General features: G+C 38.0%; 1 protein-coding gene across 6 annotated transcripts in view; it reads left to right on the top strand.

Annotated features, from left to right (window-relative positions):
* Positions 1 to 23,249, top strand: part of FNDC3A (fibronectin type III domain containing 3A) — a 227,551-nt gene that overhangs the window by 161,799 nt on the left and 42,503 nt on the right. For all 6 annotated transcript variants that reach the window (XM_024257590.3, XM_063714662.1, XM_024257591.3 and 3 more), the window contains 2 exon segments: positions 991 to 1,049; positions 8,079 to 8,236. In XM_024257590.3, the coding sequence (XP_024113358.3) occupies positions 991 to 1,049; positions 8,079 to 8,236 (217 nt within the window).

Raw genomic sequence — 23,249 nt, forward strand, 5'->3', positions numbered from 1 at the left:
CAGTACTTTTGATTGTAATGTTAAGCTTCTAACTACTGCTTACTTTGATTAATGTAGTTTCTATATGTATGTTCTTTTAGGTTTCCTTAATATATTATCTGTTTGACATAGATATGCGTATGTAGAAATACATAGATATGCATGGTAGACCATGTCAGGTTCTAAAGGTTTCATCAGAAATGACTATGAACCATACCAACATGTCATTTCACAAGCACCAATAACCACAACTCTATCAGTCCTTGAATATGCTTATCTAAATTGATTTTTGTTATCAAATAGTGTAGGTAATTAATATATGACTAGGAACTAAAATGCTTCCATCTTTGAGGGAAATATCAAAATGTAAGCCATGTTAACTCTTCCTACCTTCCTTTTCCTTAAAATTTCTATTCCTCACCAACAAATTTCAAATAATGCCTTAACTGTTCATGACTTGTATATTAACAACATTTACATAAATGTTCTCCCATTTATTTGAGACCTCCTGATCATCGTTTTCAGCACTGATGTTTCAGAAGAATTAAAGTTTTTTGCCTATCAGTGGTGGCTATAAGTTACAGTCAAGCCAATTATATTTCTAATTTGGGAAACTATAACTAAGGCATGTCATGAAAAAATAGTTCACTTTATTAAGAGGTATGAGATTGACGAATAAGAACTTTCCAGAGAGAATATTCTTACAACCATGAATAAAAATATACTTTATATAAGAAAAATTTGGTTCAGATAGATACAGCTATGTCTAAATATATATAGATATATCTCTATATAATGGTGTTATAATTAGTAGTCACAGTTAAGATAGAAATAAAAACTAAAGTAGATAAATGCTAAAGGGCCACAAACTGCTGAGTATGAACAAAGGGAATGAAAACTAGAAAATAAAAGTCTCAAATACCAACCTAGTTTCAGAATACATATTTAGGGAGAAGAAGGGATTGCATCTAAGTTCTTTTTTTTAAATATTCAAATTTTTTTTTTTTTAAGAAAAAGATGAAGAAACTAAAGCATTTGAAGCACTTCTTTCCAACATTGTCAAACCAGTGGTAAGTATCTTGTGTATTTTATTGATGTTTATATTTAATATATTAGCATAAAATGTTCATCCATCAAAATGTAGTTTTTTTCTTTTAACTTTTTATGAAAATAGGATCATACTGTATTCTGTGACAAGCTTTTTTCACTCACTATGGTATGCCTTAGCTATCTTTCTATGTCATTACCTGATTCTTTGAAGAGCTACATAGTTTTGTCATTCATTCATCAAATATTTATTGATCCCTTACTGTATGCCAATAAATAAAAAACAAATGCACAAACAGAATTCTGTGTGATAGTCAAGATTGCTGTTATAGAAATAGGAATGATATGATGAGATTAGTAGGAGAGGTTGTTAGGTTAAATAGAGCAATCAGGGAAGCTTTCTCTGACAAGTGAGAAAAAGTGCAAAAGTGGAAAGAATGGGAGAGGGAGAACAGGTGTAAGTAAGCATGGGGAGTTGGACAGAGGGAAAGAACCATTATCACTGGAGTATAGTGAAGGGGAGAAAGATGTGGTGGAAGAAGTAGGCCATAGGACTTTTTCAGCCAGAATAAGGCAATTTAAGATTGATAATAATATTTTTTGGTTCATAAAACAAACTACTCTTTCCCAACTCTCAGAAACATCCATGGTAAAATGTTTTATACTAAGTTACCCCAAAAATACTTTGTTTTTCTAAGAAAACAGATTAGAAAAGTTATTATTCTTAGTACCATCTCCATAAAGGCTTTTTAAGCTTATCTTGCCATGTTTCAGGATGTTTGAGTAAGCCAGTTCCTCATCTAATAGACTACTATGGTCCTACTTTTTCTGACAACTCCCAAATAATAGATTTGGTTGCTCTAGCTTTCTTTATTCTGATCTGTTTTCTCTTGAGAATAGAGCATATATGTGTAAATAAATGTAAATTTACACAGAATTATTTCATAGTAATGGCTAACACAAATTGATTAGCATCAGTCTCTGTTCAGAGTGCTTGGAATGCACATGTGCATTATTTAATACCTGTGACAACCATGTATGTACTATTTTCCCTGTTTTACAAATGAGGAAACTGAAGCAACAGTGAGTTTCAATTAGTAGTAGTAGAGCTATGACTGAAATTTAGGCAGTATCCTTCCAAGACCCCGAGTGTATATCACTGGGTTTACTAGAAAAAGAATTTAGTAGCCTTAATAAGATTGATGTTTGAGTGATTTAATAGCTAATGCTAGTAGCATTTACTTGTTGTAGTATATATTAAAAGTATAATTTTCAGGCCAGGTGCAGTGGCTCACACTTTCCCACTCCTTTGGAAAACCAAGACAAGAGGATCACTTGAGGCCAGGAATTTGAGACCAGCCTAAGTAATATATTGAAACCTTGTCTCTACAAAAAACAAATACAGATACTACAGACAAGGGAGCACACACCAGTAGTCCCAGATACTTGGGATGCTGAGGTGGGAGGATCCCTTGAGCCTAGGAGTTCAATGCTGCAGTGAACTAAGATTGTGCCTTTTCACTCCAGCCTGGGTGACAGAGCAAGAACCTGTCTCATAAATAAATAAATATATATATAATTTACAGACACAAAAAGTAAATCTTAAAGCCAATTCGAAGACTTTCTTACTCAACATTAGGAAGAACATGTAATTTAATAAGATAGTGAGCCCTGTATCATAAAGTAATGCTGATGGTTTTATTTGCTTTGTTTTAGTTTATGTTTATAGTTTGAATGCCGATTCCTCTTTGATTAAATTAATTGTGAGCTACAAAGTGCGGGTCAGGGTTTTTGCTCGCTTGTTTTTGTGTGTTTGGTTGTTTTTGCATGCTCTAGTTCATTTAGAGCACTACATTAAATGTGTTCATTGACTTTTTCATTCCATAAATATTTGACCGCTTACAAAGTGACAGATGCTGTGCTAAAGCTGGAGATAGAATGGAAAGCAAAGGATAGACACGGGCTCTGCCACAAGGCTTAGTTTAGTAAACTAAGCATCACACAATGAATGTTAAATTGTAACTGTGAAGTGCCAGAACAAAAAGATAGAGAGCAGTCAGAGTGTGTAATAAGAGGACTAAACCTTGACAGGGAATCAGGGAAGTTTTCCTAAGGAAGGATTATTGTACTGATATTTGAAGGAAAAGTAGTGGTTGGGCATTGAGGACAGGGGTGGAAAGTGTGGGAACAGTACTGCAAACTGAGCAGCATTTGAAAAGCACCGGACATGGCACATTTGAGGAACAAAAAAAAAAAGGAAATAAGAGAAAAGCTCACTCATGTGACCAGAGTGCAGTGTGTAGGGGAGAGAATGTGGTACATGCACGAGTCTCACAGTCTCAGCTGTGTACTTAGGAGTTGAGTGACCCATGACAAGTCACTTGACCTTTGTGAATGTTTCTTCTTTCAGAAAATGGAGAATAACAGTATCGTATACCCTCACATGCATGAAATAATTAACTATATTGAAAGTGTTGTCTTTTCATTTGTTCTTTGAAATTGTTCTCAGTCTCATTTCTATGAAAATCTACTGACATTTATTTCAGTGGATTTCATTTCCTTTCATTTCAGTAATGCTTAAAATTAAATGTGTCATGCCTTTTACTCATTACCTTTTTGCTTTCAGAATCATTACCCCTTCCCTTTACCTTTTTGTGGTTACTAGAAGTACTATCTAACTCCAAGTTTCCTTAGGCTCAGCCTTTGAGTTATCTTCAGAATTATTCTCTCACCTCCTGATGCCCTTATCTAGACAAGGATCAAACATTTATGTTTATTCTACTTTAATATTTCTGGAAATCCAGAAATTAGATACTCTCATTTCTTTCTTCTACAGTCTTTGTCAAAATTCATGAAATATATATGGCTTTGAACTCTTTTAACAGTTTAGCTTCCTAGATATATACTTAATTTAACCCGATGGACAGTTTTTCTCAAGGGTAGTTTTGATGACTACCTTACAAGGATCACAATCTGCCTCAAAAAATATATTGTACATAATCTAGCCACTTTCTAAAACAGCTGTTTTCATTTTTTCCTGTTACCATCTTTATCAGTTCTTAGACAGATTTTTACACAATCATATTTATTTTCAGCTACCACCTAGAAGTGGATTCAGAGTGGGGTCATTGAGTAGTAGGAAAAGAACTGAATTATTCAGGTCCTAGTCAATGGTTCTGTGACCTCAGACAAGTTACCTAATCTTTCTGAGTATGCTCCTTTCATAAAATGAAGATAGTTAAGCCTATTTTGCCTACTTTAGGTGGTAGTTGTAAGAATCAAGTGATATGGATATAAGAGCAAATTTTACTTCTAACGTTAGCATACAAATAGAGTTCAAATTACTTCCAAATCTATATTTTCAATCCTAATTACTAATCTGTTCCTGTAGAACTGTATCTCCTGAGGCACGCTAAAGAATACCCAAGTTTGAATGTTTCACTAGCAACTTTAGAACACCAAATTCTTAATCTGCTTGTCTATACTATTTTATCACGTTCTTCATTCCTCTAAAATGAAGAAGGAATTGGGTTAGATCTCTTTTGTTTCTGTTTCCTTTCATTGTTTCCATCGGTAAACACTTACCCATCCAGGTTTTCCTGTGTTACAGTATCATCTTACATTTCTTCTTTACCTTTCATTCTCCCCATGCCAGATTAGTACTCCAAGGTTTATTATTTCACTATAAGTTTATAGGTTCCACTCTCCCCACTGTCCCCTACCACTCCACATACATACACACACAATTACTACCTCAGTCTTCACACAGGAATTTTGTGGTATCTATGTGGGAGTCTGTCTCTTTTTCTTCTGTGCAACTCTATAATTCACCTGAAACCAGCAACAGAAAACAGCATTTTTAGAAGATTTTTAAAATACATATGAACATGCCTTGGACTACCAGATTTCAGTTATAAGCTTTGGAATATAAATACTTATTCCTGTATTAATTATCCACCTCTTTCTACCAAATTTTATCTCATCCAAGTTCTTTAAAATTCAATTCAAAATTCACTTATGAAGTTTTCACATCTTATCCCAATGTAATCACTTTCTGTGACTTAACATATATGTGCAAGTAATAAGATATCTTTTTTTTTTTTTTTTTTTTTTTTTTGAGACAGAGTCTTGCTCTTTCATCCAAGCTGGAGGGCTGGAGTGCAGTGGCATGATTTCAGCTTGCTGCCACCTCTGCCTCCCAGGTTCAAGTGATTCTTGGGTCTCAGTCTCCTGAGTAGCTGGGATTACAGGCATGCACCACCATGCCCAGATAATTTTTGTATTTTTAGTAGAGATGGGGTTCCACCATGTTGGCCAGGCTGGTCTTGAACTCTTAACCTCAGGTGATCTGCCCACCTCGGCCTCCCAAAGTGCTGGGATTACAGGCATGAGCCCCTATGCCCGGCCATAAGTTATCTTTTTAATAGAATGAGTTAGTACTAAAAGATTTTCTGGAAAAGCAGAAATTGAAAAAGTTGAAATTGGCCCAGTGCAGTGGCTCACGCCTCTAATCCCAATGCTTTAGGAGGCCGCGGCAGGAGGATCGCTTGAGCCTAGGAGTTCACAACCAGCCCAAGCAACAATAGTAAGACCCTGTCTCAATAAAAAAATAATAATAATGTTTTTTAAGTTGAAATTAGCATTTTAAAATTTTTTAAATTTATTTTTAAAACTATGTTTGCTAAGTTCAACATAGTATTCTGGAAGTCTGTTTAGTTAAAAGTATAGTTTAGTTAAAAGCTTAGTTAATAGTATTTACCAATATTAATTTCTTAGTTTTGACAAAAATGCATGGTTATATAGGATGTTAATATTAGGGGAAGCTGGATAAAGGATAGACAGGGATTCCATACTGTCTTCCCAACTTTTCTTTAAACCTAAATTTATTTCCAAATAAAAGACTTTTAAAAATACTTTATTTGTGTAACTCTGGTAAACAGTTCATTTCACTCAGCCACTCATTTTGTTGATGAGGCCTAGAACCCTAAGAGGGTGAGACTTCAGTATCACCAGGCAAATTAGTGACACATCTTGTGCTTCCCTATTTAATATTTTCTCTACTGTTTGTACTCCTCACAGATCCTGATAAAGCAAGCTTCATAAAGTAGGTGCCAGGCTGGGCATAGTGACTCACACCTGTAATTCCAACACTTTGGGAGGCTGAGGTGGGAGGGTGGCTTGAGGCCAGGAGCTCGAGACCATCCTGGGCAACGTAGCAAGACCCCATCTTTACTACTACTACTACTACTACTACTACTACTACTACTACTACTACTACTACTACCACTAATAATAATAATAATAATAATAATAATAATAAAGTAGATGCCAGTTAATGCTTTTGACTGACCCACCTTCATAGTTCTATTCACGTTCTCAAAGTTTAACACAACTGTTATCATCCCATAAAATCATGAGACACTTATGGGTATACATACATGTATAGTAGCAGTTTGTTTTAAAAAAGAAAAAAAAACCTGCTCAGTTTCAGGTTAATAGCCAGCTGTATACTGGATCATACAAAGAATCATTTTTAAGTTCATTGTAAATGAAACACAGTACCAAGACTTTAAGACAGTATTACAGTGAATACAGTATTACATTTCCTGTGACTTAACAGAAGCAAAATAAATATAGTAATAGTTTTTTTTATTCAGACTTCAAGAACTTTGAAAAGGACAGAATGTTACAATTTTATGGAGATTACTTATTTTACTTTAATTCAAGATAGGAGTAATTGTCATCCTAGTGGTTATTAGTTTGGTTTTAGAAATGCTAAGGTAGTTGTTAAACGTATATAATTTTAAAGCAAGCTTTTATATAAATGCCTACATATAATCTGGTACCTTTCTTACCAATCTGTAAACCTTATCTAATCTCTAGATTTTTTTCGCTTTATTAGTCTTGTCTTACAAAAGTAACTTGTACTCATAAAATTATTCCAGTAGTATAAAAATATACAAAACATAATTGAAACCACGTTTTTTTCTGTCACAACTTTCTGCATCTCACCACACACACACAAAATCCCCAAAGATAACAATTGGTACATTTGTACAGTACATTTTCAGACATTTTTGTGCAGTTTTATAAAAGTTAACTCAACTGCAATCACAGTATATGTACTGCTTTCCAGCTTCACTTTTTTCTTCTGTTACGTAGCACCTGTATATTGAGGAAATCTTCAGATGTTAGCACATGTATGTCCACCTCATGTTCTTTTTTGAACACTTGCAGAATAATGTGTTCATGGGCTGTGTTATGTACCATCATTTAGGTAGTCAGTGCCCTATTGTTCTAGTTTTTTGCCATTAATAATGCTGCAATGAACATTCTTAAGTGTGTATATTTGTATACATATGTTAAGTTTATAGGATATTACCCTGAAAAGAAATTCCTGGATGTAGAATTTCTCAATCAAAAAGTTAACACATCTTACATTTTGTAATGATTCACTAGTTGCTATACACAAGGATTGAACTTATATATACTGATACCACACTTAGAGAGTGCCATTTCTCCAAGTTTTTAACACTATATAGTATTAGCTTTTTAATCTTCCCCTATCCAGTAGATGAAAACTGGGATTTTGTTTTAATTTACAGGTGTTTATGAATGCAGTTTCACACGTACATCATTTTATATGTTGTCCATTTATATTTATGTATCTTTGGGTGTCGATATCCTTTGCTCATTTTTCTCTTGAGTTTTTGTCATCTTCCTGTTGTAAAAACATTTTCTAAGCTGAGGAAATGAACCCTTTTAAACATGTTACAATGGTCTTTTTAATCCCGTTTTTTTTCTTTTGACTATGTATGGTGTCTGTGCTAATAGTTTTGAATGGCCTGGTTTTTAAACTTTTGTGGAACCCATCTCGTTTGTTGTGGAACCCACAACAAGTTATTTGCAATGGGCAGGTTTATATTTGTGAGCCATTTTATCTGTATAAACAGTTACATTTTATTTAATCTTGAAACCTCATTAGATATTTCACTGCTCATTGTATACATTACAGTTGTTTTAAAGAACTTTTAAATGTTGTATTTTTACAGGCCTCCGACATCCAGGCAAGGACAGTAGTACTTACCTGGTCACCACCTTCCAGCCTCATTAATGGTGAAACAGATGAAAGTAGTGTACCAGAGCTCTATGGTTATGAAGTTCTGATCTCAAGTACTGGAAAAGATGGGAAATACAAAAGTGTATATATGTAGGTATTTGTTGTTTTGCTTTCTCCCATTGTGTAAATTAATGGTTTATTATAAAGAGCTTATTACTAATTTTGCTCTATTTTTCCTTCTTCATGCTTTTATTCTCAATCTTTTAAGTTGGCTAATGATAGTGATTTCAATGTAAATGGTCCAAATGTAGCTTGGTACACATTTCTGTCTACCCTCCTTCAGAATAATCACTTTTATTGGCCACATTCAGCTTTTTTTTCCCAGTAGGCTCCCTAATAGATGGTTCAGTATTCACGTATTCTTAATGCATTAAATATAAGTTGTAGTATGTAGAACCCATGACCAAAAATGGACAATTTATGATTGTAAACTCATAAAGTATGACATTGCTCCTCTAAGGACTGGATTTAATTCTTACATGTACAAGCTCTTGTCCTGTTGTAAAATGAATTTAGTAGCAGTGTTATTTACTTGCATGTTAGTATGTTTATAATCATATTTTGAAAACTTACATATTTCTTTCCTTGATTTGAAAGTATATTACACACAGCCAGGCACGGTGGCTCACGCCTAAAATCCCAGCACTTTGGGAGGCTGAGGCGGGTGGATCACCTGAGTTCAGGAGTTCGAGACCAGCCTGGCCAACACAGTGAAACCCCCGTCTTTATTAAAAATATAAAAATTAGCCAGGGGTGGTGGCACATGCCTGTAGTCCCAGCTACTTAGGAGGCTGAGGCAGGAGAATCACTTGAACCTGGGAGGTGGCAGTTGCAGTGAGCCAAGATCGCGTCATTGCACTCCAGCCTGAGTGACAGAGTGAGACTCCGTCTCAAGAAAAAAATAAAAGTATATTACGCACCACAAAGCCTTAGAAAGATTCAGTAGCTAAAGTTGTGACATTTATGATTGACAGTTTTGAAATAAATTATTTTTCTGTCCATATTCATATAAAAGTTGATTATTCTAATGAAAAAGGGTAATGTTGATGGTTAGTTATTATTTAAGCACCAAGAAGACTGTAAAGGTGATGGTTAATCATTTGAATGATCACAATTAGCACAGAACACTGGCTCCATCAGCCTTGTTGCTATCTTTTTTCAAAACATAGCTGGCAAGGAGAAGAAAGGAAAGTGAAACTGCTCCGATGCCTCTCATCTAGTCACATAAGGTTATAAAAATTTCCTCTTTCCTCTCTATTGAGATTTCCTTGTGTTCTATTGATTTTTCTTAAGAGAGACAAGTAAACCTACCTAAGGGGTAGGTAGGGGAAAAAGGACTATCAACATAAAGGTTTCTTACTATGTTAATGACTGTTTTCTAGTTAGATATAGCTGCTTACTAAGAGGAATGCTTTATTTCCATTTGCAGCCTGACCAGGGAGCATGAGGGGGGCATTAGTCATCTCCCATATCCTACAGGAATTAAGGTCTCTCTCTAAGGATGCTACTGCAACTGCCCAGTTCATTAAAATGTACTTTCATCCTTGAAACATATTTATTTTTCATCATATTTACTGGCCTTGATTTGAGAAATAGGGTAGCTGGGAGGTAACGGGTGGGGAGCGGAAAGAAGTCCATCAAGTGGAGAGGAGAAGAGACTTGGTGGAAGGAAATGAAATAGGGAATCGTAATTTTAAGTTAAAAAAAAAAAAAAAGTAGAGAATAGGCTGGTTTGTGGCTACATACCCAAATAATATTCTGTTGTGTATATATACCACATTTTCTTTATCCATTCATCCATTGATGGACACTTAGGTTGATCTATATTTTTGCTCTTGTCAATAGTGCTGCAGTAAATGTGGGAAAGGCACATCTCTTCAATGTACTGATTTTTCCCCTATTTGGAAAAATACCCAGTAGTGGGATTGCTCATTTGTATGATATTTCTATTTTTAATTTTTTGAGAAATCTCCACACTTGTATCTGTATTGGTTGTACTAATTAACATTCCACCAACAGTGTATAAGGGCTTTTTTTCTCTGCATCCTCACCAGCATCTGTTATTTTTTTCTCTTTGTAATAGTAGCCATTCTAACTAGGGTAAAAGGATCTTATTGTAATTTTGATTTGGATTTCCCTGACTAATGATGTAGAGCATTTTTTCATATACCTGTTGGCCATTTGTATGTCTTTGGAGAAATGTCTATTCATGTCCTTTGTCCACTTTTAATGGGATTATTTGTGTTTTTCCTGTTGAGTTGAATTCCTTGTATATTCTGGATATTAGTCTTTTGTTAGATGAATAGTTTGCAAATACTCTCTCCCTTTCTGAGGGTTGTGTCTTCACTGTGTTGGTTGTTTCCTCTGCTGTGCAAAGTTTTAGTTTATTTCTCTGTTTTTCTTTTTTTGTTGTTGCCTGTGCTTTGGGGATCTTAGCATAAAATCTTTGCTTAAATCAATGTCCTGAAGTGTTTCTTCTATATTTTCTTCCAGGATTTCATAGTTTCAGGTCTTAAACATTAAAGTCTGTAAGCCTTCTTGAGTTTATTTTTATGTAAGATGAGAGATACAATCCAGTTTCATTCTTCTGCAGGCAGATATCCAATTTTCCTAGCAGCATTTATTGAGAAGGGTATCCTTTCCCCAGTGTATGTTCTTGGCACCATTGTTAAAAAGTCATTTGGCTATAAATTTATTTCTGGCTTCTCTATTGTGTTCCTTAGTTCTTGTGTCTATTTTTATACCAATGCCATGCTGTTTTGATTGTATAGTCTTGCAGTATATTCTGAAGTCAGGTAGTGTGATACCTCCAGCTTTGTTCTTTTTACTTAGGATTGCTTTGGCTATTCAGGCTATTTTTTGGTTCCATAGACATTTTCGGATCACTTTTTATATTTCTATGAAAAATGACATTGGTATTTTGATAGGGATTCCATTGAATATAAATTGCTTTGGACAGTATGTTCATTTTAATGGTATTAATTTTTCGAATACATGAGCAATGGATGTCTTTTCATTTGTTTGTGTTCTCTTCAATTTCTTTCATCGGTGTTTTGTAGTTTTATATTGTAGAGATCTTTCCACCTGTTAGATTTATTCCTAGGGTTTTTTTTCTTTTGTAGCTATTTTAAATGTGATTGCCTTTTGGACTTCTTTCTCAGCTAGTTTATTATTAGTGTATAGAAATGATGCTGATTTTTGCATTTTGATTTTATATCCTGCAACTTACTGAATTTATTTATCAGATCCAAGAGTTTTCTGGTGGAGTCTTCAGATTTTTCTACATGTAAGATCGTGTCATCTGCAAAGAGGGACAATTTGACTTTTTTTTTCTTTAATCTGAATACTTTTTCTTTCTTTCTCTTGGTTGGTTGCTCTGGCTAGGCTTCCAGTACCATATTGAATAGGAGTGGTGAAAGTAGGCATCCTTGTCTTGTTCAAGTTCTTAGAGGAAAGGTTTTTAGACTTTCCCCTTTCTGTATGATGTTAGCTATGGGTCTGTCATATGTGGTCTTTATTATGTTGAGGTATGTCCCTTTAGTGCCTAGTTTGTTGAAAGATTTTATGAAGGGATGCTGAATTTTATCAAAATTTTTCATCTATTGAGATGATCATATGATTTTTGTCCTTCATTATGTTGATATGATGTATCACATTATTGATTTGTGTATGTTGAGCCATCCTTGCATCCCTGGTATAAATCCCACTTGATCATGGTGTATTGTCTTTATAATGTGCTGTTGAATTCAGTTTGCTAGTGTTTTGATGAGGATTTTGTGTCCGTGTTTATCAGGGATTAGTCTGTACTTTTCTTTTTTTGTTGTGTCCTTATCTGGTTTTGGTACCAGAGTGATGCTGTCCTTGTAGAATGAGTTAGAGAGAATTCCCTCCTCTTCAGTGTTTTTGGAATAGTTTGAGGAGAATTGGTGTTCCTTAAAAGTTTGGTAGAATTTGTCAGTGAAGCCATTGGTCCTGGACTTTTCTTTGTTTGAAGACTCTTTATTACTGATTCAGTCTCATGACTTGTTATTGGTGGGTTCATATTTTCTATTTCTCGCTGATTGAATCTTGGTAGGTAGTATGTATCTAGGAATTTGTCCACTTCCTCACATTTTTCAGTTTGTTGGTGTAGGTTGTCCATAATAGTCTCTGATGATTGTAACTGTGTTATCAGTTGTAGTGTCTCCTTTCCCACTTCTGATTTTGTTTATTTGGGTCTCCTTTCTTCTTCTCTTGATTAGTCTAGGTGGTGGTTTAGTTCTGTTCTGATTCTTTATTTTTTTTAGAGGTGGCATCTTGCGATGTTGCCTAAGCTGGACCCAAACTCCTGGGCTCAAGTGATCCTCCCATGTCAGCCTCCCAAGTACCTGGGACTATAGGTGTGCACCACTGCACCTGGCTGTCTCCTCTGATCTGCACCACTGCACCTGGCTGTCTGCTCTGATCTTTATTATTTCTTCCACTAATTTTGGATTTGGTTTGTTCTTGCTTTTGTAGTTCTTGAGATGTGCATTGCTAGATTGTTTATTTATGTAGACATTTATTGCTGTAAACTTGCCTCTTGGCACTGCTTTTGCGGTATCCCATAGGTTTTAATATTTTGTGTTTCCATTTTAATTTGTTTCAAGAATTATTTTTTTATTTCTTCCTTAATTTGTCCCTCTACCAGTGGTCATTCAGGAGCATGTTGTTTAGTTTCCAGGTAGTTGCACAGTTTCCAGAGTTCCTCTTGTTATTGATTTCTAGTTTTATTCTATTAAGTTATTAGAAAACACATGATATAATTTCAGTGTTTTAAAATTTCTTGAGGCCAGGCATGGTGGCTTACACCTCTTATCCCAGCACTTTGGGAAGCCAAGGTGGGCAGATCACGATGGCAAGAGATCAAGACCATCCTGGCCAACATGGTGAAACTCCGTCTCTACTAAAATACAAAAAATTAGCCAGGCGTGGTGGCGCACACCTGTAGTCCTAGCTACTCGGGAGGCTGAGGCAGGGGAATCGCTTGAACCTGGGAGACAGAGGTTGCAGTGAGCCAAGATGGCGCCACTGCACTCCATCCTGGCAACAGAGCAAGACTCCGTCTCAAAAAAAAAAAAAAAATTGTTGAGACCTGTATTGTGTACTGACATACGGTCTACCCTAAAGAATGTTTCATGTTTCATGTGTTGTAAAGAAGAATGTGTTTTCTGTAGCTGTTGGATGAAATGTATTCACAAAGGTCAGTTATGTCCATTTGGTCTAATGTGCCATTTAAATACAATGTTTCTTTGTTAATTTTCTGTCTAGATGATCTGTCTAATGCTGAGAATGGGGTGTTGAAGTCCCCAACTATTATTTTATTGGAGTCTATCTCTCCCTTTAGATATAGTAATAATTGCTTTATATTTCTGGGTGCTCCAGTGTTGGGTACATATATGTTTAGAATTGTTATATCCTCTTGCTGAATTGATCCCTTTATCATTATATAATGATTTTGTCTCTTTTTACTGTTTTTGACATAAAGTCTGTTTTACCTGAGTGTAGCTACTCCTGCTCACTTTTGGTTTCTGTTTGCATGGATTATTGTTTTCCATCCCTTTACTTTCAGTACATACGTATCTTTACAGGTGAGATGAGTTTCTTGTAGACAGCATATAATTGGGTTACATTTTTTAATTCATTCAGTGAGTTTGTGTCTTTTAAGTAGAAAGTTTTTTTTTTTTTTCTTTTATACTTTAATTTCTAGGGTACATGTGCACACCATAAAGGTTTGTTACATAGGTATACATGTGCCATGTTGGTGTGCTGCACCCATTAACTTGTCATTTACAATAGGTATTTCACTTAATGCCATCCCTCCCCCATCCCCCCAACCTGCCACGACAGGCCCCAGTGTGTGATGTTCCCCACCCTGTGTCCAAGTGTTCTCATTGTTCAGTTTCCACCTATGAGTGAGAACATGCGGTGTTTGGTTTTCTGTCCTTGTGATAGTTTGCTCAGAATGATGGTTTACAGCCTCATCCATGTCCCTGCAAAGGACATGAACTCATCCTTTTTTATGGCTGCATAGTATTCCGTTGTATATATGTGCCACATTTTCTTAATCCAGTCTATCATTGGTAGACATTTGGGTTGATTCCAAGTCTTTGCTATTGTGAATAGTGCCGCAATAAACATATGTGTGCATGTGTCTTTATAGTAGCATGATTAATAATCCTTTGTGTATATACCCAGTATTGGGCTTGCTGGGTGAAATGGTATTTCTAGTTCTAGATCCTTGAAGAATCACCACACTGTCTTCCACAATGGTTGAACTAGTTTACACTACCACCAACAGTGTAAAAGCATTGCTGTATCTCCACATCCTCTCCAGCACCTGTTGTTTCCTGACTTTTTAATGATCACCATTCTAACTGGTGTGAGATGGGATCTCATTGTGGTTTTGATTTGCATTTCTCTGATGACCAGTGATGATGAGCATTTTTTCATGTGTCTGTTGGTACGTGAATGTCTTCTTTTGAGAAGTGTCTTCATATTCTTTGCCCACTTTTTCATGGGGTTGTTTGATTTTTTTCTTATAAATTTGTTCTTTGTAGATTCTGGATATTAGCCCTTTGTCAGATGGGTAGATTGCGAAAATTTTCTCCCATTCTGTAGGTTGCCTGTTCACTCTGATGGTAGTTTCTTTTGCTGTGTAGAAGCTCTTTAGTTTAATTAGATCCCATTTGTCTATTTTGGCTTTTGTTGCCATTGCTTTCGGTGTTTTAGTCATGAAGTCTTTGCCTATGCCTGTGTCCTGAATGGTATTGCCTAGGTTTTCTTCTAGGGTTTTTATGGTTTTAGGTCTAACATTTAAGTCTTTAATCCATCTTGAATTAATTTTTGTATAAGGTGTAAGGAAGGGATCCAGTTTCAGCTTTCTCCATATGGCTAGCCAGTTTTCCCAGCACCATTTATTAAATAGGGAATCCTTTCCCCATTTCTTGTTTTTGTCAGGTTTGTCAAAGATCAGATGGTTGTAGATATGTGGTATTATTTCTGAGGGCTCTGTTCTGTTCCACTGGTCTATATCTCTGTTTTCTTACCAGTACCATGCTGTTTTAGTTACTGTAGCCTTGTAGTATAGTTTGAAGTCAGGTAGCATGATGCCTCCAGCTTTGTTCTTTTGGCTTAGGATTGTCTTGGCAATGTGGGCTCTTTTTTGGTTCCATATGAACTTTAAAGTAGTTTTTTTCCAATTCTGTGAAGAAAGTCAATGGTAGCTTGATGGGGATGGCATTGAATCTATAAATTACCTTGGGCAGTATGGCCATTTTCACGATATTGATTCTTCCTATCCATGAGCATGGAATGTTCTTCCATTTATTTGTGTCCTCTTTTATTTCGTTGAGCAGTGGTTTGTAGTTCTCCTTGAAGAGATCCTTCACATCCCTTGTAAGTTGGATTCCTAGGTACTTTATTCTCTTTGATGCAATTGTGAATGGGAGTTCACTCATGATTTGGCTCTGTTTGTCTGTTATTGGTGTATAGGAATGCGTGTGATTTTTGCACATTGATTTTGTATCCTGAGACTTTGCCGAAGTTGCTTATCAGCTTAAGGAGGTTTCGGGCTGAGACGATGGGGTTTTCTAAATATACAATCATGTCATCTGCAGACAGGGACAATTTGACTTCCTCTTTTCCTAACTGAATACCATTTACTTCTTTCTCCTGACTGATTGCCCTGGCCAGAACTTCCAACACTATGTTGAATAGGGGTGGAGAGAGAGGGCATCCCTGTCTTGTGCCAGTTTTCAAAGGGAATGCTTCCAGTTTTTGCCCATTCAGTATGATACTGGCTGTGGGTTTGTCATAAATAGCTCTTATTATTTTGAGATACGTCCCATCAATACCTAGTTTATTCAGTGTTTTTAGCATGAAGGGCTGTTGAATTTTGTCAAAGGCCTTTTTCTGCATCTATTGAGATAATCATGTGGTTTTTGTCTTTGGTTCTGTTTATATGATGGATTACATTTATTTTGCATATGTTGAACAAGCCTTGCATCCCAGGGATGAAGCAGACTTGATCATGGTGGATAAGCTTTTTGATGTGCTGCTGGATTCGGTTTGCCAGTATTTTATTGAGGATTTTCACATCGATGTTCATCAGGGATATTGGTCTAAAATTCTTTTTGTTGTGTCTCTGCCAGGTTTTGTTATCAGGATGATGCTGGCCTCATAAAATGAGTTAGGGAGGATTCCCTCTTTTTCTATTGATTGGAATAGTTTCAGAAGGAATGGTACCAGCTCCTTTTTGTACCTCTGGTAGAGTTCGGCTATGAATCCATCTGGTCCTGGGCTTTTTTTGGTTGGTAGGCTATTAGTTATTGCCTCAATTTCAGAGCCTGTTATTGGTCTATTCAGGGATTCAACTTCTTCCTGGTTTAGTCTTGGGAGGGTGTATGTGTCCAGGAATTTATCTGTTTCTTCTAGATTTTCTAGTTTATTTGCGTAGAGGTGTTTATAGTATTCTCTGATGGTAGTCTGTATTTCTGTGGGATCGGTGGCAATATCCCCTTTATCATTTTTTATTGCATCTATTTGATTCTTCTCTCTTTTCTTATTAGTCTTGCTAGCGGTCTATCAATTTTGTTGATCTTTTCAAAAAACTAGCTCCTGCATTCATTGATTTTTCTTGAAGGTTTTTTTGTGTCTCTATCTCCTTCAGTTCTGCTCTGATCTTAGTTATTTCTTGCCTTCTGCTCGCTTTTGAATGTGTTTTCTCTTGCTTCTCTAGTTCTTTTAATTGTGATGTTAGGGTGTCGATTTTAGATCTTTCGTGCTTTCTCTTGTGGGCATTTAGTGCTATAAATTTCCCTCTACACACTGCCTTGAATGTGTCCCAGAGAATCTGGTATGTTGTGTCTTCGTTCTCCTTGGTTTCAAAAAACATCTTTATTTCTGCCTTCATTTCATTATGTACCCAGTAGTCATTCAGGAGGAGGTTGTTCAGTTTCCATGTAGTTGTGCGGTTTTGAGTGTGTTTCTTAATCCTGAGTTCTAATTTGATTGCACTGTGGTCTGAGAGACAATTTATTATAATTTCTGTTCTTTTACATTTGCTGAGGAGTGCTTTACTTCCAACTATGTGATCAGTTTTGGAATAAGTCTGATGTGGTGCTGAGAAGAATGTATATTCTGTTGATTTCGGATGGAGAGTTCTGTAGATGTCTATTAGGTCCGCTTGGTGCAGAGCTGAGTTCAAGTGCTGGATATCCTTGTTAACTTTCTGTCTTGTTGATCTGTCTAATGTTGACAGTGGGGTGTTAAAGTCTCCCATTATTATTGTGTGGGAGTCTAAGTCTCTTTGTAGGTCTCTAAGGACTTGCTTTATGAATCTGGGTGTATATATATTTAGGATAGTTAGCTCTTCTTGTTGAATTGATCCCTTTACCATTATGTAATGGCCTTGTCTCTTGACCTTTGTTGGTTTAAAGTCTGTTTTATTGGGGACTAGAACTGCAACCCCTGCTTTTTTTTGTTTTCCATTTGCTTGGTAGATCTTCCTCCATCCCTTTATTTTGAGCCTGTGTGTGTCTGCATGTGAGATGGGTCCCCTGAATACAGCACACTGATGGGCCCTGACTGTTTATCCAATTTGCCAGTCTGTGCTTTTTAATTGGGGCATTTAGCCCATTTACATTTAAAGTTAATATTGTTATGTGTGAATTTGATCCTGTCATTATGATGTTAGCCAGTTATTTTGCCCGTTAGTTGATGCAGTTTCTTCCTAGCATCGATGATGTTTACAATTTGGCATGTTCTGCAGTGGCTGGTACTGATGGTTCCTTTCCATGTTTAGTACTTCCTTCAGGAGCTCTTGTAGGGCAGGCCTGGTGGTGACAAAATCTCTCAGCATTTGCTTGTAAATTTATCTGTAAAGGATTTTATTTCTCCTTCACTTACGAAGCATAGTTTGGCTGGATATGAAATTCTGGTTGAAAATTCTTTAAGAATGTTGAATATTGGCCCCCACTCTCTTCTGGCTTGTAGGGTTTCTGCCAAGAGATCTGCTGTTAGTCTGATGGGCTTCCCTTTGTGGGTAACCCGACCTTTCTCTCTGGCTGCCCTTAGCATTTTTTCCTTCATTTCAACTTTGGTGAATCTGACAGTTATGTGTCTTGGGGTTGCTCTTCTTGAGGAGTACCTTTGTGGTGGTCTCTGTATTTCCTGAATTTGAATGTTGGCCTGCCTTGCTAGGTTGGGGAAATTCTCCTGGATAATATCCTGAAGAGTGTTTTCCAGCTTGGTTCCATTCTCCCCGCCACTTTCAGGTACGCCAGTCAAACGTAGATTTGGTCTTTTCATATCGTCCCATATTTCTTGGAGGCTTCGTTCATTTCTTTTAACTCTTTTTTCTCTAAACTTATCTTCTCACTTAATTTCACCCCTAATTTTTTCTTACCCTTTCTTCCACTTGATGGAATCAGGTACTGAAGCTTGTGCATGTGTCATGTAGTTCTCGTGCCATGGTTTTCAGCTCCATGAGATCATTTAAGGTCTTCTCTATGCTGTATATTCTAGTTAGCCATTCGTCCAATCTTTTTTCAAGGTTTTTAGCTTCCTTGTGATGGGTTCAAACATCTTCCTTTAGCTTGGAGAAATTCGTTATTACCAACTTTCTGAAGCCTACTTCTGTCAACTCGCCAAAGTCATTCTCCATCCTGCTTTGTTCCGCTGCTGGCAAGGAGCTGCGATACTTGGAGGAGAAGGGGTGCTCTGGTTTTTAGAATTTTCATCTTTTCTACTCTGGTTTCTCCCCATCTTTGTGGTTTTATCTACCTTTGGTCTTTGATGATGGTAACCTACAGATGGGGTTTTGGTGTGGATGTCCTTTTTGTTGATGTTGATGCTATTCCTTCCTGTTTGTTAGTTTTCCTTCTAACAGTCAGGTCCCTCAGCTGCAGGTCTGTTGGAGTTTGCTGGAGGTCCACTCCAGACCCTGTTTGCCTAGGTATCACCAGCGGAGGCTGCAGAACAGCAAATATTGCTGCCTGAACCTTCCTCTGGAAGCTTCGTCTCAGAGGGGCACCCAGCTGTATGAGGTGTCAATCGGCCCCTACTGGGAGATGTCTCCCAGTTAGGCTACTCGGCAGTCTGGGACCCACTTGAGGAGGCAGTCTGTCCGTTCTCAGATCTCAAACTCCATGCTGGGAGAACCACTACTCTCCTCAAAGCTGTCAGACAGGGACGTTTCGGTCTGCAGAAGTTTCTGCTGCCTTTTGTTCAGCTGTGCCTTGCCCCCCAGAGGTGGAGTCTACAGAGGCAGGCAGGCCTCCTTGAGCTGCGGTGGGCTCCACCCAGTTTGAGCTTTCCAGCTGCTTTTTTACCTACTCAAGCCTCAGTAATGGCGGACGCTCCTCCCCCAGCCTCGCTGCCACCTGGCAGTTCGATCTCAGACTACTGTGCTAGCAGTAAGCAAGGCTCTGTGGGCATGGGACCCTCCATGCCAGGCCCTGGATATAATCTCCTGGTGTGCCATTTGCTAAGACCATTAGAAAAGCACAGTATTAGGGTGAGAGTGTCCTGATTTTCCAGGTACCATCTTTCATGGCTTCCCTTGGCTAGGAAAAGGAATTCGCTGACCCCTTGCACTTCATGGGTGAGGCTATGCCCTGCCCTGCTTTGGCTCACACTCCTTGGGCTGCACCCACTTTCCAACAAGTCCCAGTGAGATGAACCCGGTACCTCAGTTGGAAATGCATAAGTCACCCATCTTCTGCATTGCTCACGCTGGGAGCTGTAGACTGGAGCTGTTCCTATTCAGCCACCTTGGATCAGCCTCCTTAAGTAGAAAGTTTAATCCATTTATCTTAAAGTTACTATTGATACGTGAGGGTGTTTCCTGTCATTTTATTAATTAATATCTGGTTGTTTTTATGTTCTTTGTTTCATTCTTTCTTATTATCATTGTGGTTTGGTGGTTTTCTGTAATGGTACATTTGAGTTATTTTTCTTCCTCATTTGTGTGCTTACTCTGTCAGTAAGTTTTATACTTTCATGTGTCTTCATGACAGCAGATATTGTCCCTTTGTTCCAGGTGTAAGACTCCCTCAAGCATTTCTTATAGAACTGCTGTAGTCGTGATGCATTCCCTCAGCTTTTGCTTGTCTGGAAAATACCTTATTTCTCCTTCCTCTATGAAACATAACTTTGTTGGGTATATATCCTTGGCTGACAGCTGTTTTTCTTTCAGCACTTTGAATATATCATCCCATTCCCTGCTGGTTTGTAAGATTTCTGCTGAGAAATCCCGTTAGTCCGATAAGAGTTCCCTTATAGGTGACTAGATGCTTTTCTCTTGCTATCTTTAGAATTTTCTTTGTTTTTTACTTTTGACAGTTTGAGTATAATTTCATGCAGAAGACCTTTTTGCATTCTGTCTCTTTTATATCTATATCTGTTTCATATCTGACTTTCTGAGCTTTCTGTGTCTGGATGTCTAAATCTCTTGCTAGACTTGGAAAGTTTTCAGCTATTATTTTGTTGAATAGGTTTTCTAACCCTTTTATTTTCTCTTCACCATTTAGGATACCAAAAATTCAAATATTTGGTTGCTTTATAGTGTCCCATATGTCACATAGGCTTTGTTTATTCATTTTTATTCTTCTTCTTTTTTTTTTTTCTTGAGACGGAGTTTTGCTTTTGTCACCCAGGCTGGAGTGCTGTGGTGTGAACTCGGCTCACTGCAACTTCCACCTCCCAGGTTCAAGCAGTTCTCCTGCCTAAGCCTCCCAAGTAGCTGGGATTACAGGTGCCCGCCACCACGGGCCGGCTAATTTTTTGCATTTTTAGTAGAAACGGGGTTTCGCCTTGTTGGGCAGGCTGGTCTTGAACTCCTGAGGTGATCTGCCTGCCTCGGCCTCCCAAAGTTTATCTTTGTCTCACTGGGTTATTTCCAAAGACCTGACTTCACATTCTGAAATTCTTTCATCAGCTGTATCTAGTCCTTTGTTGATGCTTTCAAATGTGTTTTGTATTTCATTTAATGAATTCTTCAGTTCCAGAATTTCTGTTTGGTTCCTTCTTATAATTATGTTTCTTATATTCCAAATTGTTCTTCTAAATTATTTGTATTGCTTTTCTGTTTTTTCTTATATTTCAGCTGAGCATCTTTAATATCACTATTTCAAATTTATTATTTGGGATTTCTTAAATTTTTGTTTTTGATTGGAATCTGTTGCTGGAGGATTATTGTGTTTCTTTGGAGGTGTCATATTGCCTTGCTTTTTCATATTTCTTGTGTCCTTATGTCAGTATCCATGCATCTGGTAAGCAGTCACTTCTTTCAATTTTTTGAGGTTGCTTTCATAGGGGAGGACTTTTTCCTGAAGATGCGTCTATTGTGTTGGTTGGGTAGAGCACTTTGGCTTTGATTCAGGGTACATGCAGAAGTGTAGTCTTCATATAACTTCTGCTGTAAACAGTGTTATGGTGTCTCTGATTTCCACAGTGGCTTAGGGTGCAGTTATTAGTGGAGGCTGTAGTGAAGTTTTGCTGGGGATGGGGATGTGAGGTGGGCCTGTTCTCAGGCCTCAGTAGGGGTGGCTGCAGGCCTAAGCGAACCTGTCCTTGGGCCCCCAGGTGTTGTACGTGAGTACCAGTGTTAGCAAATCCAGGCATGCTGATTCTTGGGCCTCTAGGCAGCTTGCTCAGGTGCTAGTAGTGGCAGCAGTGGGCCAGGCAGGTGGGCAGGTGGGTTCTTGGGCCTCTGGAAGCAGATATGGCTTGGGTGATGTCATTAGTAATGGCAGGACTAACCTCTGGGTTCCAAGCAGTCCATGCTGATGTTGATGGTGACTGTGACAGGCTGGGCAAGCCAGTCCCCAGGCCCACAGGTGGTACATGCAGATGGGTGCCTGCTGCGATGATTAAAGGCAGGTTGGGTGGGCTCAATCTCAGGCCACCAGGAGGAGTGCTCAGGTGTATGGCACAGGTAATGGACTGGGCTGGGTAGTCCCCAGGCCTCCCAGACAGTGTGCTCAAACACTGGGGGCACAGAGCCAAGACCTGTCCTCAGGCCCTCCAGTGGTGTTTGTAGGTGCTAACTGTGTTGGCAGAGTAGGGATGACCCCCAGGCCCAAGGAAGAATCCTCAGGTGGAGGCGGCAGTGGCTATGCTGCAGACCTGCTACTAGGGAGGGCTTTTAGTGGCAACAACTGTATGCAGGCAGCTAGGGAATACCCACTTCACTTGCCCTTTGGCCCCAGCTGCAGCAGCCCACAGCTGCAGTTGCTGCAGACAGGAAGTTTGTCCTTGTAGTGCATGAAGATGTGCAGCAGCTTCACTGCTGGGGGCAGCAGGATCTTTGCCAATGGCTCAGGCTTTAGTCCTGAAAGCAGCAGCCAGTGACAGTGGTGACCTGTGGGTAGGGAATGTCAGTGGGGCTCTAGACATGTGGAGATGTGGGGACTGTAGGGCTTGTGGGCAGGATGCAGTCTTTTGGGGGTTGTGCTCTCAATATGATACCTTGTTCTAGCTGCTTAGGGTTTGGAAAGTGTATAGGACCCAGCGTGAACTCCCTCTCTTGAGCAATGCCTTGCACAACTCCAGGCATCTCCCTATGTTACTTGCAGCCCACAGGGGTCTAGGGTCTTTCCCATGACTAGAATACAGGAGTCCACGGTGGGAATGTGTACCACTGGGGGTCACTTACTTACCCTTTCCCCACACTGTACAACCTTTCTAGGCTCCCAGCTGATTGCAGCCGAGCAGGCTTACTTCCCTCTCCTTCCTTGTTTTACATGTTTCCAGTCACTCCTGTTTAATTCCAGTGTTCTCTCTTAGGTGATCTGTTCAAAGTGTAACATTTTAAATGAAGTTCCACATTATTTTCTAATAAAATAAAATAGTGGCAGACTCCTTGTAAAAAATGGCAATTTTGCTTTCAACAGTACATGTTTTATTATTTTAACTGTGCAAAATGGATTTTTAAATAATTGATAATAGTTTTATTTCTTCAGTAAGCTAAATATCTTCCTTAACTCCACTCCAAAAAAAAGAGTCTGGCTTACACAGCTGATTTGCTTAGCACTACCTTCTATTTTAAAGTAGTATGCAGGTACACATGTAAGTTTGGTAC

Source organism: Pongo abelii, chromosome 14 (assembly GCF_028885655.2).
Source record: "Pongo abelii isolate AG06213 chromosome 14, NHGRI_mPonAbe1-v2.0_pri, whole genome shotgun sequence".
In the NCBI taxonomy this organism is placed as follows: Eukaryota; Metazoa; Chordata; class Mammalia; order Primates; family Hominidae; genus Pongo; species Pongo abelii.